The sequence below is a fragment of the Octopus bimaculoides genome, chromosome 23 (assembly GCF_001194135.2).
Source record: "Octopus bimaculoides isolate UCB-OBI-ISO-001 chromosome 23, ASM119413v2, whole genome shotgun sequence".
Classification (NCBI taxonomy): domain Eukaryota; kingdom Metazoa; phylum Mollusca; class Cephalopoda; order Octopoda; family Octopodidae; genus Octopus; species Octopus bimaculoides.
Window position 1 is genome coordinate 18,950,756 of NC_069003.1, and position 14,787 is coordinate 18,965,542.

Here is a 14,787-nt window from a genome sequence, read left to right on the forward strand (position 1 = left end):
AATTAGACTGAGCTGAAGTAAATCTAAGTTTTTTTTTTTTGTAATTTATTAGCTGCTGAAAAATTGTTTGAAATATTTATTATGATTTTATTTGTTTTGAAAATAAAAAAATGTTGTGTCAAATACATAAGATTAGTTATTAGTTCTTTAATAGCATATAAGGCAACCATTTTTCCTCACAAAAAATGTTTCCAAAAATTACCCCAGATCTTATATGTGAAGTAGGGGCTTCCATAAGCTTTGATACACTAAAAAGATTTCTGGTTTTTTTTTTGCCTGTTGTGGATTAAATAGCATGTAACCACTCAAGCCAGGGTTTTTTAAAATGCACATCCATGTCTCTTTTATGCCATCAAATATGGTAATTTGGTCTTTTTAGTGCAGAATAATTAACATGATTAAAATTTTTATTTACTCTAGAAATAAATGAATCTGAATTCCTGTTGTATACAAATGCTGAAGAAGGAACAATCGTTGGGGCATCGATGCAACCAAATTTTAAGAATGACATGATGAAACCAGTCCAAGGTTTATTACGACCTGCAGCTATTGCCTTTGATTCCCAGTCAGGCCATATTTTCTACTCTGACATTGCACGGCGACAGATTGGTCGATATGATGTAAACAATGAAACACTTATAGAAAATTTTGTCAATGTTACACATGGTATGTTACCATTTTTGAAAATTTTTATGTTGTTTCAATACAAGGTAGGTCAAAAGTTATGCATCAAAACTTTTGACATTTTATTGGTATTATTATTATTATTATTATTATTATTATATAAGGCAACGAGCTGGCAGAATCGTTAGCACACTGGACGAAATGCTTAGCGGTATTTCACCCCATCGCTACGTTCTAAGTTCAAATTTCACTGAGATCAACTTTGCCTTTCATCCTTTCGGGGTTGAATAATAAAGTAGCAGTGAAGTACTGGTATCAATGTAATCAACTAGTCCCCTCCCCACAAATCTGAGGCCTTGTGCCTATAGTAGGAAGGATTATTATATTAAAGGCAGTGAGCTGGCAGAATCGTTAGCATGCTGGATGAAACGCTTAGGTGTATTTCACCTGTCACTACATGCTGAGTTCAAATTCCACCAAAGTCAGCTTTGCCTTTCATCCTTTCAGGGTCAATTAAATTAAGTAACAGTGAATCACTGGGGTCAATGTAATCAACTAGTCTCCTCCCCTCAAATTTCAGGCTTTGTGCCTATTGTAGAAAAGATTATTATTATTATTCATTTTGTTCATCAGTATGTGTGTGTTCATTATTATTTTATTTATAATATTCAATTTTAGAAACATGGAAGCATGTCTTTAACAATTCCAGAGTGCATTGAACTTATTTTGTGTGTGATGTTTGGCTGTATATAGTAGTTTGTACAGATGTGGCTCTGTGGTTAAAAAGTTGTCTTCTATAGTTTTTTGAAATGGTAGTTAGGTTCCATTCCCTGCCCCCTAAATATTTAAAATAAAAAAAAATCATATCAACAAATTTAGGTTTGTAATTTAGGAATAACTCAGAAAGATTGAGTTTTTGTAGCTGCTCGGTTGAGTTACAACATGAATCTTTTCTAATAAAATGTTGCCAAATTTGTATGTGAAGTGTGTCTTGATAAATTGTCAAAAATAAATATGTTGTTGAGAATCGGTCAAACTGATTAAATATCTCAAGAAGTGAGAGCAGTTTATTGGTAGTAGAATTGTCAATGGAATTGGTCTAATTGATCAAATACCCATGACAGTGAGGGAAGACTTGTTAGAATGTTAAACAAATATCCTGACCTTAATCTGTATCCTGTATTTGGGCTCTGGTTTGAGAGTTCCAGAGCTTTGAGTTGTGTGGAACCACCTCTTAGCCACTATTTATTTCCAGGTCTACTCTAAACCCAGACTAGTAGTACCTGTCAGGATCCCAGCTATGGGTTAACTAGCATGTAACCACCCAAGCTAGAGTTTGTTGAAATCCATCAGATGCAGTATGGTGGATATGACCCATTTGGGCAAATTAATCTTACTGAATCAATGGCAAATATTACAAGATGTTGAGCAAATGAACAGATAAAAAACTGTCAACAATCAGGATCAACCAGTCCATTTAGTTAACTACTGCTATCATCTGTAGTTGTGGTGTGTGCTGATGAGTTATTTTAGCTAGTGAAAGATTTATGTGACTAAAACTCAAACCAGACATTCATACTACTTCCCTCAATCACTGGTGCGGAAGAATTGCATTAGTCCAAACAAGTCACCCGACCAGATGATGATAGCAACGATTTACTTACAACCTGTTATTCTGTTCTAAGTTGATATTCTGGCCCTGTGCCAAAATCAGAATCTGTTAAGAGTAGTGAACTGGCAGAATCAATACTTCAGACAAAATATTGATTTGAAATTTTAGCGCAAAGCCAGCAATTTCAAGGAAGCCGGTAAGTCGATTACATCAACCCCTTTGCTCAACTGGTACTTATTTTATCAACCCCAAAAGGATGATATGCAAAGTCATCCTTGATGGAGTTTGAATTCAGAACATAAAGACGGACAAAATGCCTGGCATGCTAACAATTCTGCCAGCTCACCACCTTAACACATTGGACAAAATATTTAGTGGTATTTCTTCTGACCCATTGTTTTTTGGGGGGTTTTTTTGAGTTGAAATCCTTCTAATGTCAACTTCCTTTCATCCTTTTAAGGTCAATAAAATAAGAGTACCTGTCAAATACTGGAATCAAAGGACAAGTTATATAATAGATATGTAATTAAATATATGTAACTCTTTCTGAATGCTGAGTTCTATCTTTTTTATTTATTTTCCTGTCTTTTAGGGACCATAACATGTGGCGGACTGGCTATAGACCCCCTTGGAAGAAATCTTTTCTGGACTGATCAACGTCTTCAGACAATCAATGTTCTCAATTTGGACCACAGAGAAAGCTGGAAAGTGATTACTACTAACACAATACACCCGAAAGCTATTGTGGTGGATCCACTGGAAGGGTAACAACAACACCACCACTACCTTCTTCTTTTTCTTCTTCTATTTCTTTTTCGTCTTCTTCTTCTTCTTCTTCTTCTTATTATTATTTTATGTTTGACTTTTGCTTTGCATTTGTACAAGTTGGATCCAAGTCTCACCCAGAGACCTCAAGAGACAATAAGTTAGAAGTCCATGTAGGTGTTATGCCTAGGGTACCATATATTTGGATTTGTACAGTTTTGTTCTAGTGAATGTTTAAGAAACCATAAGAAAATTGTGTGTTTGTTTTGAAATTTGAGATCACATAGACAGTATTTTACGTAGGATATGGGCAGTTCCCATGAGCACTATCTTTTGAACTTCAGCCATTTTGGGGTTTCCTGGTATCTGAGCTAGGTAGTAATCAGCCCGTTTCGCTGTCATTCCCAGGGCACCTATGACAATAGGTATTATTTTCGTCTTCAGATTCCACATTTTGCTAATTTCTATTTCCAGATCTTTATATATGCTCAGTTTTTGGTAGGTCTTGACATACGTTTATATTATTATTATTATTATTATTATTATTATTATTATTATTATTATTATTATTATTATTATTATTATTATCACCCATTTATTTTCCATGTTCCTGTTACTATTCACTAAAATAATGAATTTAGTATATTAGCTTTATCTAAATTAAGCTGGTGTTTGGAACATAAATGAGCATGAAATTTTGTTGTAAGAAGTTTTAACTTGAAGTTTGTTCCATAGAACCAAAGGCAGTCTCATGTGAGTTAGTATTTAAGGGATTCATGTTTAATATCACTGAAGGCAGTAAATTAGCAGTAATAGAGCATCAAATAGAAAACTTTGATCTGAGTCTCTGCTTCTTGAGTTCAAATCCCACCAAGGTTAGATTTCCCCTTTATCCTTTCAAGGTTGATAAAATAGAGTATCACCAATCCTAGGTGGGTGAATTGGTGGAATTGTTAGAGAAGTGGACGGGAAGCTGTGCAATAACTGTTACCCCGTTTCTTTTCATCAGGAGAAATGGGTGGAAAAGAATGAAGAGAAACAAACACTGACATTTATTTTTGGAGATGCAATCAATAGATAAAATCAGAAACCTAATGTTCTTTGTTTCAATCAGATCAACTACCATTACTACCACCACTGCCATATTTCACATCACTACTACTATCACCATCATCACCACAGGAAATCATTTCCATTAAAATTCTATGAGGGTAATTCGTTGAAAAAAAATATGTTTTATTCACTTCCATGAACTTTATTGTTGCTGTTGTCATTAACTTTTTCTTTGTTAACTAATTAACCTAATTAACCAATCAATTAATTACTGTTCATTACAGACACATTTACTGGACTAACTGGGTCTATTACCCTGTCAACTCGACTGCGACAGCAACAATCCAACGTGCTAATATGGATGGATCTGATCAAGAAACTTTTGTATCAGGGAAGGAACTTTTCCCAACTGGTCTCTTTTTAGATTCTGTAAATAAAGAACTTTATTGGGCAGATTCCTCCTTTAACAAGATTGAAAAAACTAGTTTAACTGGAACTGTAGAGGTTTGTGAAAACAATTTCTTTATTATTGCTGTCCTTGACCTATCTCCATCACTCTCTCTCATCCATCCTCTGTCTCTCTCTCTTCCCTTCTTCCTCTCTATCTCCTCTTCTCATTCTCTCCTGGTCCACTTTTTCACTCCCTCTCTTCCTATGTCACTTCCACCTCTATCCTCCTTAGTATCGTCATTTAGCATCTTTCCCATGCTGGCATGGGTTGGATGGTTTGACAGGAGCTCGCAATGTCAGAAGCTGCACTAGGTTTCATAGTCTGTTTCGGGTTGGTTTCTGCATCTGGATGCCTTTTCTAATGCCAACTACTTTAGAGAGTGTACTGGGTACTTGGCACCACACACATATACACACATGTGTGTGTTTATTTGTTTGTATGTATGTATAAAAACTGGCACTCTGCTTCAATTTTTGAAGACACGTTTTTTCTCTTCCTTCCTCAGTTATAAAGAAAACTTCAGTGTCTTAGCCTTGCCTAGTTACAAGTTGATCATCACTAGTGCTGGTACCACAAAAATATACAAACACCGAGCACATTCTGTAAGATGGTTAGTGTTAAGAACATCCAGCTACAGACACCATCCCCAGGAAGACACTGGTGCATGATGCAGGCCTCTGATTCCTCAGACTCTGCTGAACCATCCAACCCATGCCAGCATGGAAACCGGACATTAAATGATTCTTATGAGGTTACTTCTGCTAGATGCACCATATTAAATGAAGGCTTAGTAGCAAGCCATTCCTCAAATACGCAGTAATGAATATCTTATGTAAGAAGTGTGACCAGTTTGAAGTTTTGTACTTCAATGTATTTTTGTAATTATGGAGTTTGAAGAGTTTAATAAGATATTTTGAAATCATTGATTGTTCTTTGGAATTCATGACTTTGAAATGAATTGATTGTAGTTATGTGTTTTGGAATATGTAATAATGCTTTTGAAATAATTAGATTGTAATAATCTGTTTTACAATGCATATTATTGTATTATGAAATTATTTGATTGTACACTACTACAGTCGAATAATACACCTAGGAATTAATTTAGTGCAAATAAAAAGGAAAAACACGTTTTCTTTTATTTTTTCAATATCTTTTGACTTGTTTGATAATATTTTTAACAATACACACACACATATGCAAACACATACACACACACAGTCAACACATGAGATCGAGAGATTCTTGGTATAGAAAACAGTTAGTAGCACTCAAATTTGAATTTAGATTCCGATATCTTTATGAGGGACCAATTCTGTCAGATATAGAGTAGCTATGAGCTATGGAGACAATTATGTGGACAAACAAATCAAATATAACAGCCTGGGTTTGACATACAAAATATTTGCCTCTGTGTGTGTGTGTGTGTGAGAGAGAGAGAGAGAAAGTGAGGTAAGTTAGCTGACTTGTTAGTGTGTTGAATAAAACCCCTTGTCTTATTTATTTTGGCTCTGCTCTGTGTTCAAGTGTTGCTGAGATTAACATTGAGTCAATTCTTTTCTTTCTTTCTTTCTGTGTGTGTGTGTGCATCTCTCTCTCTCTCTCTCTCTCTCTCTCTCTCTCTCTTTCCCTCTGACAGGTATGCTTATGCCTCTGAATTAAATTTTCGATTTATATTTATCTATAGTATGTTTTACTTTCTTCTAACCTAATAATAATAATAATAATAAAATTTCTCTCTTCAGCGTAAAGAGGTTCTCTCTTCTAAAATAGACCCTCAGCTCCATTACCCCAATGATTTGGTTGTCCACAACGGTATTCTCTACTACACTGCCTCAGCATCCTTGAATGCTTACAACCTGAAAACTAAAGACCATTACACACTCCGAAGTGCTGACAGCATCCTCTCACACAGCTTAACACTTTTCTCAAAGAAACTTCCTCCTGGTAATAAAACTGTTATCTATCTTATTTTTCGATATTTGAAAATATTTTCCTATCATTATGATTGTCTTCTTTCCAGCTACTCCTACCTACATTTATTTACATGATACAGATTAACCTTGTATCTCTACAGCAAGACAACAATGTGCCTGTCTCTCTCTATCATACTTAAGCCCCTCAGCACTTAGCATGAAGTTACCTCCCCCTTTACTTAAACCCCACTTAGTCAAGAGGTTTTTTTTTGTGTTCCAAGTTATCTGGTGACATCACTAGTCAGTGTCACAGAAAAAGGTATCTTAATACACTATGTAAAGTTATTGGCATCAGGATGGGTACCCAGCCATAGAAACTGTGCCAAAGCTGACTTTGGAAGTGAACACAGTCCTCCAGCTTGCTGGACCCTGTTAAGCCATTCAACTCATGCCAGCATTTTAGACTGTTGTTAAATCATGATGTTGATGATGATGATGGTGATAACATAGTCCAGCTGTTACCATCCATTTATAATCCAGAGCCCTCCTTTCATTGAATGATGCTTTTCAAATATACCTCCCACCCACCACCATCACCATCCTATGCATGGGTTGGATGGTTTGACCAGAGCTGGCTTGGTGCCACATATTTCAGTCCTTTGTCATCTAAGATAAAGCAAAAAATGATTATTTTAATCCCGCAGAACCTAATTTTGAACACTGGTGTATTATCCATATTTTCTTATACTGTTCCATCAAAATTGTGTCTTTTCAAAGATATTTGCATGGACCAGTGCTCCCTATGTTAAACTTTTATAGAAATTATTAAAGGCCAGGACTTAGATAACACGATTCAACTGGACCTTGGTCCTTCATCAGTCATGTTTTTTCTTCGCTGATAACACTATGTCCAACTCATATTCAAATTCCAAGAAAAAAGTGTTTTGATAATGTGGTTAAAATACAAATATTATTACCAGGCTTATTTATGTTAGTTCTCTAAAAACAATTACAACCCTTCATAGATGCAATCCTCTCTCTCTCATAGTCAAACTGAACCTGGAACCACATGGTTGGGGATCAAACTTCTTAATCTTGCAGCCAAGCCTGCACCTCGCTATTTTTTTAAATCTTCTGTGATAAATTTTGGAACCACTGGCTTAGAGGTTTCATCATTGATGTGTGTGTGTGTGATACATTTAGATATTAAAGTTTTACTTTTCTATAAACTTTAGGCAACAACAAATGCAGTGAGGACAATGGCGGTTGTTCAGATCTGTGTCTCTCCCTCACTGGTGAAAATTATGTCTGTGCTTGTCCTGCTGGAAAAGAACTTAACAACAACACCTGTATAGGTAAGATTCACTGTATGTTAAATATCCCTTTTGTTTGTTTGTTGTGGTTCAACTTGGTGACAAATTTTCGAAGAGGGACTTCCCCTTCTCCTCTAAACTGACATTCACCATTGACAATTCTTTCACCTGTGTATCCTATTCACTGTCTACCTCTGTCCCTATCTCTAACCATTTATTATACTCTTTTAACAAACACTCTCACACATTTACCTACCCACTCACTCTTCCATGGGCTTCTATCCCTATTCTTTCTCTTATATTTTCTCTTGTACTTCAAGGACACACCCTTGCCATCTCTTTCTCTTTTTCCAACTGGAGAAGCCACATATCTCTTCTTCAACAAGACATCTGTTCCTGCCTCTCTATCATACTTCTCAACATCTGACATAAAGCCACCTCCCTCAGTATTACACTTTCTTCCTCGGTGGAGGAGTCTTGTCTTGCAAATTACTTAGTGACCTCACTGGTGCTGGTGCCTTTTACAAAGCAATCAGAACATTCTGTAAATTGGTTGGCATTAGGAACAGCATCTTGCCATAGAAACCATACCAAAGCAGACATTGAAATTTGGTGCAGTCCTCTGACTCACCAGTTCCTCTCAAACCAAGTTATGTCAGCATGGAAAGCAGACATTAAACAATGATGATAGACTCAATGAGATGGCAAATTTTGGGTGGATGAGCACAACAAGGCTACAAATTTTGGGGCAGGGACCGTAGTTTGTTAAATCAACTTCAGTACTTCTTTGCTATTTATTTTATTACCACCCTACCATCCTGGGAAGAAGGCAGGAGGCAAAGTCAACTTCGGTAGGGTTTGAACTCAGAATGTAAAGTGATGTAAATAAAGACTTTAAAACATTTAATTTATCACCTTTACTAATCCTGCCATCTACCACTAACCCCACCACCACTACACCTATAACCCACCATCACAACCACCAACACCATAAATACCATTAACAACACTACAACTGCAAACAACAACACTACCACTACGGGCAACAACACTCCCACAGCAAACAACAGCATTACCACTACAAACAGCAACAATACTACTGCTACAGGCAGCAACACTACCACTGTAAACACCATCATCATTACCATCAACACTAATAACACCATTAGTACCACTAACAACACCATTAGTACCACTAACATTATCACCACCACTACCATTACCACCCAACACCAATACTACTTCTATGAGCACCATCACCACCACCACCACCACCAATAACACCAGACCATCTCTGCACTTTTGTGTTCAATCATAACAATGTTATTTTGAATTGATATAAAATGACATGATTGAATTTTATGATTTTTCAGCAATTAAGGGATACGTGCAACCAGATAAATGCAAAGCACAAGATGAATTTTCCTGTAACAATGGTTTTTGTATAACCAATGAGTGGGTGTGTGATGGAGACAATGACTGTGGAGATAATTCTGATGAGAACAGTACCTTCATTGAAGGAGGATGTGGTAAGTAAAAACAAAAAAACAAAAAGAGAGAAAAAAATGTTGCTGTTCTCTCTAAATCTCTCTAAAATGTGTGTATGCTTGTATATATGTGTATGCATATATTTATATATGTAATATGTGTGTGTGTATATATGTATAATTGTATCATACTGTATTGTACTGTGTTGTACATGACATTGTTGTATATCATACTTATTGTGTTCCTTTCCGTTTTTTAGGTACAACTGTGTGCAACAGTGACATGTTCCGTTGTAACAACAAATGTATTCTTCAACAGTGGATGTGTGATGGGGAGAAAGACTGTTTAAATGGTGATGATGAAGCTCCACAGAACTGCAACAGATGTAAGTTGGTGCTATTTTACCAGCAACCATTCTTTAAAAGAAAATCAAAAGAGAAAAAAGCTGTCATGGGATGTATATCATTTGCTGTCCATAGTTTTAATTACTGCAATACCAACTGACTTTCTGCCCCCCCCCCCCTCTGCCTCACACACACACCTGCTTAGACATACTCAGACATGTTTTATCATTTAAGTGACTTTCAGTTTCAGTCCTTGATTCACTGGCCCCTCCTAACACCTTGAAATCCCAAATTCTCTGTGTGTACCTTAACCATTCCATCCTCTCTCTCTTTCTCTTATCAATGATGAAAACCTCTCACTAGAAATAACAACCAAATCTTCCATGAATCACATCCTGCTTTCTTAACAAAAATGACGGACCATATTGCATATTGTAGTTTGAGATAAACTGGACAGGTTGATCATGGTTAGAATGCTTTGGTCATAGGTATGTTCAGTCAGGGATAATGTGGGGCCACCAACCATTTCATCCATGCAAGCATGAATGAAATAATTATTTCTTCAGCTCCCTGTAAAACACAGTACCAAATGAAACTGCAGGAATCAGTCTGTTTTGAATCATATGACATCACATAAAACATAAAACCTTGTTTACATTCATTTTGAAAGAAGTGAGAAACTCTCTACTGTAAAAGAGAGAACTAATTTGTTTTGTCATTTGCTGTTATTCTGTTACAGAATCATTACAGGGTTAGGATTTTATTACTTAAAAAGTTTTCAGCAGAATGTTAGGTGCTAGTATAGAATTATTACTTAATATTATTTTTAAGGCATCAAGCTGACAGAATCATTAGTGTGTTGGATAAAATGCTTAATGCCATATCTTCTGGTCATATATTCAAACTTCAGATTCCACTGAGGTCAACTTTGCCTTTCTTCCTTTCAGAGTGGATAAAATAAGTACCAGTAGAGCACTAGGGTTTATGTAGTTGACTGGCCGAATCCCTCCAATTTTCTGGCTTTGTGCCTATAGAAGAAAGAATTATTATTACTATTGGGTTGACTTTGCCTTTCATCCTTTCAGGGTCGATAAAATAAGTACCAGTTGAACACTGGGGTCGATGTAATCAACTTGCCCCCTCCCTGATATTGTTGGCCTTGTACCAAAATTTGAAACCATTATTACTATTATTATTATTATTATTATTGTGGTTGAAAGTTACAGAACTGTTAGCATGCCAAACAAAATACTTAGCATCACCTTGTCAATCTTTACATTCTGAATTCAAATTTAACCAAAATCAACTTTGCCTTTCATCCTTTTGGGATTGATAAAATAAGTATCAGTCAAGTACTGGGGTCAGTGAAATCAACTCCTTCCTGCCCTCAAAAATTGCTGGACTTGTACCAAAATTTGAAACCATTATTGTTATAAATATTATTAGTAGTATTAGTATTATTCATATTAAACTCTGTAAAAACCAATGTGTAACTGTGTTGGTAAAAATATAGAATGTATTCCATTTTCTTCAAACTCTGCAGCTCGTGAATGTCTTCCTAATCACCGGATGTGTACAAGTGTTGGTCGGTGTATCCCTGAGAATTGGTGGTGTGACCATGATCAAGACTGCCCTGGTGGTGAAGACGAAGATGATAAATGCAGTAAGTATTTTAATTACCTCCCTTCCCTGTTAACACAGTTTGATCTCTCAGCGGGTTTACTTTCACCAGAGCTGACTATTGTAGAAATCACACAGTTGAGTTGTTACTGAAACACATGTGCTGTGGGCTTGCGTATGTATGTGTGTGCACGTGTGTGTGCCTACATACTGATTGATGTTCATGTGTGCATGCCTGCGCGTGTAAACAGTCATTGATGTATATGCATATGGACATTTCTCTCTGTGTGTGCTGTCGTTCATATATGTATGCAATGGCATATATACATTAATGTGTAGGTATGTGAATATGTATGCATTTGTTTGTTTTTTATTTCCTTGGAGATATTCATGTGTGTCAGTTTGTATGTGAGCATTTCTTTATGTATATGTGTCTGCACACATGCTCGTGTGTGTATGTTTGTCTACATGATACATAATGAGTACAGCATGACTGAATGGGTTAAGAAGCTTGTATTGCAATCATGAGTTTCTGGGTTCAATCCCACTATGTGACATGTCAGAGCAAGTGCTTTTTACCTCAGCATCAGGTTTGCCCAAGTGTCTTGGGTGGAACTGGATAAACCAAAACTGTGAAAATCCATCTGATGGATACCACATGTAATCTAATGTGACAACAGATGCATCACACTGGGTGTCACAGTGATTCCACCCAAGAATTTACATGTGTGGAGTAGGCCAGTTGATTTAATAACTAAATAACTTCCCAACCACATGGCTCTGGGTTCAGTCCCAATATGTGTGTCTTCTGCTATAGCCTCAGGCCAAACAAAGCCTTATGAATGGATCTGGTAGATGGTAACTGAAAGAAGAATGTCATGTGTATACATATATATATATATATATATATGCATGTGTGTCTGTGTTTGTCCCTCACCACCATTTGACAACTGGTGTTGGTATGTTAATGTTCCTGTAACTTAGCAGTTCCGCACAATGGATAGATAGAACAAGTACCAGGCTTTAAAAAAATAAGTACTGGGATCGATTGATTCAACTAAAAGATTCTTCATGGTGGTGCCCCAGCATGGCCATAGTCTTATGACTAAAATAGATAGATAAAATATCACTATCATTATCACTCTTATCATCATCATCATCATTATCATCATTTACCGTCCCTGTTTCATGCTTGCATTGGTTTGTTTGGTTTGATAGGATTCAACAGGTCCCAAAACTGCATCATGGCCCAATGTCTGCTTTGACATGGTTTCTGCAGCTTCCAAATGCCATCCACTTTACAGAGGGTATTTGTTCTTCATGGTGCCAACACTAGTAAGGTTGCTATGCAGCCTGCAAAACTATGATCCCCTCTAACTAAATAAGGTGATGGTAAAGAGAAAGGCAGTTTTATTGTCAAAATCAACAAAGATATATTAACAATATACATCTCATTTCATTGTTCATTTAATCATGCAATCTTTTTCTTTTTGTTACTTTTTCTAGTTTACTCCACCTGTAAACCAGATTATTTTCAATGCACCAATGGGCGATGTATACCTTATGAACACCGATGTGACCGAGAGAATGATTGTCCTGATGGATCCGATGAGGTTGGTATGCTTCACAATAATAAGTATTGTTGGTGTTTGTGGAATGCAGGCATTGGTATGGTTGTGAGGTTAAGAAGTTCGCCTCACAGCCATGTGGTTTCAGGTTCAGTCCCACTATATGGCACTTAGGGCAAGTATTTTTTACAATAGCCCTGATCAATGCTTTGAAAGTGAATTTGGTAAACAGAAACTGTATGAAAGTATGTCACGTGTAAGTATGTATATATTTGAAACATCAATTATATATATAAACCAAGCTGCCTACTTCCTCCCTCTACTTCTGTTTGCCTCCTTCAGCCATTCTGCCTTTAAATTTCACTGCATTATGATTTGAAATGTTAGATACTTATCGCTTTACCCTGATGATGGATCTACCTAATGTTTATATGCTTCCACTACTGGTTGCATATCTTTGACATTTTGTGAACTACATCTGACAACATTATGAATTAATTCCAAGCCCCCCAGAAACAGCTGTTGGACCTGTAACGCCAAATATCTATCCTTAATTTTCTGTGTCTTTGTACTCTGTATAAGTTTGCTATGTTAATAAATATATGAAATTTATATATTTATACATGAATATTCATCATCTGAATATTTTCAGTCTTTATTTTCTCTCTGTTTACATGTATATATATATATATATATATTGTATATGTAGCTCAAACAGTCTTCTTTACTTGCATAACTCTCTCTCTCTCTCTCTCTCTCTCTCTCTATATATATATATATATATATATATATATATATATATATATATTAGCAGAAAGACCACTCTCCTGGCGTTTTTCTGCTAGCTACTTGATAGTATTTTCACATTTGATTCCCAATTCTAATCATTTTTATAATATTTTACGTCTAATTATTTCTTTGTATGATAGTGCTCACTTGCTCTGTGAATATTGCTTTCGTTACTTTATCAGCCATGATATGTCTTTTTTAAACAAACATCATGTTAGTCCAACTATGTTTAATTTGCAAAAAAAATAGCAGTGATCACATAGAGATATTTTAATACCTATAGCATATCAAGTAGCCATAGTAACAAATTCACTTGATTATTCTTAGATAACGACAGAAAGTAAATAAGTCACATGAGTTCGAAGCTTCACTAAGTTTTGTTAAGTTGTCCAATAAAAATTTTTTCCAGTTTGTATAAACAATAAACTGAGGGCATTTATACAGCGAATTTAAATCAACAAAATATCTGATTTCCACATCTGAAATAACGAAATAAAACTTGAAATTTAAAAAATTGCAATGAATATATATTAAATAAATTATTATTAATGAAAACGATTAGAGGCGGGAGAGAGAGAACAGGAGACTGTGTTGCAAATGAAACATAAAATTTCGCTAGAACATAATATTGTCTATCAAATGTTAAAACCTACTCCGCAGTGAACATAAAGCTTGGCAACAAATATTTAAATTTGTGATATTAAATAATAACAGACTCTTTGAAACTACCTTTTCATCAATATATATTAACAGGGATTTATAAAAATTTTATAAAAATTTTCCAGAGAGTCAAACATGGCTATTATGGAGGATGTGACTAATTAACTAATGGACATTACAGAAATTTATATATGGATATGTAGCTGTGTCAATCTGTTATATATATTTGTTATTAATAATTGGCAGTACTTACATAGGTGTGTGTGTGTATATATATATATATATATATATATATACTAGCAGAGGCACCCGGCGTTGCTCGGGAATGAAATTGTTGCTTATATACTTGAAGAAAAAAAGGCAAAATATGCTGTATAGAAATTTGAGGACATTCTGTAGATGGACTCTCAGATGAATGATGGCTGGGCGCCTCTCATGAATGGGGAAAATTGAAGATGTGCCAAAAAGCCGCATTGGTACTTGGAAACTTTTACGAAAATTAAAATGGGGATTAAATGAAAAAATGATTTATGTGAATATCCTCACAAGAGTAATTGAAATAAATGGCGATTGTGGAAACCCCC

General features: G+C 35.6%; 1 protein-coding gene across 4 annotated transcripts in view; it reads left to right on the top strand.

Annotated features, from left to right (window-relative positions):
* LOC106879043 (low-density lipoprotein receptor-related protein 1B) overlaps nt 1-14,787 on the top strand; it is a 208,271-nt gene that overhangs the window by 51,085 nt on the left and 142,399 nt on the right. For all 4 annotated transcript variants that reach the window (XM_014928457.2, XM_052975989.1, XM_052975991.1 and 1 more), the window contains 9 exons: nt 421-666; nt 2,829-3,000; nt 4,339-4,558; nt 6,251-6,452; nt 7,657-7,776; nt 9,108-9,263; nt 9,482-9,607; nt 11,110-11,229; nt 12,693-12,799. In XM_014928457.2, the coding sequence (XP_014783943.1) occupies nt 421-666; nt 2,829-3,000; nt 4,339-4,558; nt 6,251-6,452; nt 7,657-7,776; nt 9,108-9,263; nt 9,482-9,607; nt 11,110-11,229; nt 12,693-12,799 (1,469 nt within the window). The remainder of the gene's footprint in view (nt 1-420; nt 667-2,828; nt 3,001-4,338; nt 4,559-6,250; nt 6,453-7,656; nt 7,777-9,107; nt 9,264-9,481; nt 9,608-11,109; nt 11,230-12,692; nt 12,800-14,787) is intronic.